This window comes from Lissotriton helveticus, chromosome 2_1 (genome assembly GCF_964261635.1).
Source record: "Lissotriton helveticus chromosome 2_1, aLisHel1.1, whole genome shotgun sequence".
Lineage (NCBI taxonomy): Eukaryota > Metazoa > Chordata > Amphibia > Caudata > Salamandridae > Lissotriton > Lissotriton helveticus.
Window position 1 is genome coordinate 1,149,487,891 of NC_136059.1, and position 2,631 is coordinate 1,149,490,521.

Sequence of the window (2,631 nt, forward strand, 5' to 3'; positions counted from 1 at the left end):
GTGGGGACGCTCGGGTTTAAAATCGGTCACCAGGTCCCATGGGCGAGAGTTTAGCCACAGGATCACATGCCCACTCGATGCAAATCATATTTTGGAAAAAAAACAATACAGCACAGCTGTGTTTCTTACACAAAAGCGGTGTGGATCATTGTAAAAATTGAAGGGAATTCATGAGCAGTGCCACAGACAAAATACCATCTCTGGGGAGGAGGGAAGCCTTTAGCTGCCAGCACAGAACTCTGAGAGCTGATTAGGGTTTCCAGTTGCCTGATCTACGCTTAATTAATTTCTTGTTGTTTTCCGCGTGGCATTTTGAATACGTTTTCCTCACCGAGAGTTAAATAGTCCGTGCCTCTCGGCTTTCAGCAGCGGTTATGCATTTTTTTTGTTATCTTTCTGAAACAAGAGAAGCTTGCATTCCTCCCGTCTTTCTAGGACTTGCAGCCCTCCCTCGCGCCCTATTTCTCCACCCCTGCTCGCTGCTGCCTTTCTCTCTCTCTCTCGTACACACTCTCTCTGGCTGGCACGGCGTGTGCATGGGAACGCAACCTCTCCCAGTTTGCAGAGTGCATTACTGTACTTTTAATGTCTCTTTTTGATCTCCGGCAGGGCGCTGGACCAGGCCGCTCCGGAATAGGTCCCCCTCGAGAGGATAGCTCCCTGATTGGAGGATTGGCTGCTAACTGACTTGACACACCTGATACAGACTGCTGGGCGACTTTTCTGGATGCCTCTCCGCCTTGACAATGCTTCACATCTTCGGAAAGGTAGTTGCTGAGACTCGGTTATGTTTTGGGAATCTCTGCTAGCTTTCTCCTTATGGAACTTTGCTTGGAATTTTCTTCAAATGGACACATTACCGGAAAGGTGTTCTCCAAAAGAAGGAAATACAAAAATCCGATTTCCTGATGGTCTGTCAATAACCGTTGATTTGGACTGGGTGCTGGGGGAGCTATGAGGCCGGATGACATCAACCCCAGGACGGGGCTGGTGGTGGCTGTGGTCAGTGTGTTCCTGGTGTTTGGCTTTATGTTCACCGTCTCTGGCATAAAGGGCGAGTTCCTAGGGAACATCCCGCTACTGGCCATCGGGCCAGCCATCTGTTTGCCAGGAGTGGCTGCCATCATCCTGGCCAAGAGGACCGATGGCTGTACCAAGTGGCCTGATGACACATGCACATGCCTCAAGAAACTTAGGATGGACAAAGAGGTTGTTGAGCTGCTGAAGACGCCCTGCTCTGACCTGGAGTCTGGCAAGGGCAGCTCAGATGAACTGGCCAAGAAATGTGGCCCCCAGGAGCCCTTCCTGCCTAAGAGAGTTGGCACCAGCCCAAAGGGTCAGGCCAGTGCTCCAGAGCAGGAGGAGGAAGTGCTGCAGTACCTGGAAGAGTGCTACTGCCCGGGCACCCCGCCACCAGCAGAAGGCGACACTGCCACAGCCTACTGCGTCTTCCAGAAGATCAACTCCACCTCTAGCCGAATCCTGTACACCGCTGCCGACGACAAGATGGTGTTCAGAGCCCACCCCATCGCAGAGTCCCCTGAGACTCCTGGAGAGGGCGTACCTGAGGACAAGTATTCCTGCTACATCAACCCTCAGGAGGTCACCTGGGACCGCGAGACAATTGTGTGAACACATGTGTACTCTGTGACCACAGGCCAACACATGGCAGTGCCCACGAGGTATATTTTATGGCAGGAGAAGGAAAACCTTTATTTGGCCATTGACTTACGTTGGAGTGGGTTATTTTTTTGGAGGGGGGTTTAAAATCAATGGAGATATATCAACAAGAGTTGGCATGCATGACTCTCACACACCCACATCAAGAAGTGTGTGTGTGTTTCTGCACCACACAAACCATGGCGCATTCTTGCATCGAGAAGAATAGACTGATTGTATTCATGAAGTTGTCTACTTTTTATAGCGCTTACCTACTAAAAGTGCATCAAGCCACTTGTGGCAGGATATAACGTTTGAGTCATTATTATGCGTGCTGACTTTTACATTATGCAGGAATATCAGAAAGCTGGGTTTTATTTTGTCCACAAAGCCTTTTCAAGTCTTTTTTTTCCAAGTACTGAACATGCCAGGTGATTCCATTGAAAGTGCCGTTTTGCATTTATTTTTCTATTTGAAGAAAACAGGTAGGTCAGAAGGGTGCAGAAAGGACATGCATGCTCTCAAGGCAGAGAGCGAACATTTGTGTTTTTTTATGTTATGAAATCTGTTCTGCATTTGAAATATGTTTGTGTTTGTGCGGATTTATACAATTCCTAGATGCTGCTTGGTGGCGCTTTCTGACTGTGGGTGAAAACAGAGACATTTTTTCAGAGTGATTTCTGTAAAACAATTCTGTACGAAGAAGCCCAAACTGTACAAGGGCAACTGTTTACACTGCATGACGTCTTCTTATGCTGATTGAAAAAAAAATATGAATCTGATATATGGTTATTATTCATACTGTACCTCTCGTGCCTGAAACTCTTTTCCTTTTAATCAGCATGTTTAGGAGTCTGATATACTGAGAGACCCAACCGGTTTTTAAAGCACATTCCCAATATTGACCTTTTTCACCTGGAGGTAGACCAAGCCAAAACACCCTCCTTTTGGTAGGTATGCCGTGCGTTTCTA

At 47.6% G+C, this 2,631-nt stretch overlaps 1 protein-coding gene across 1 annotated transcript; it reads left to right on the plus strand.

The window, feature by feature from the left end:
• The first annotated feature begins 530 nt into the window (after positions 1-530).
• Positions 531-2,400, plus strand: TMEM215 (transmembrane protein 215). Its single transcript, XM_078677446.1, has one exon. It carries the CDS (start codon positions 955-957, stop codon positions 1,630-1,632), a length of 678 nt encoding a protein of 225 aa, XP_078533572.1. The 5' UTR covers positions 531-954; the 3' UTR covers positions 1,633-2,400.
• Positions 2,401-2,631: the final 231 nt, after the last annotated feature.

Coding starts and splice junctions, on each gene's coding strand:
- TMEM215 (XM_078677446.1), top strand. CDS start 955: ATGAGGCCGGATGACATCAACCCCAGGACGGGGCTGGTGGTGGCTGTG.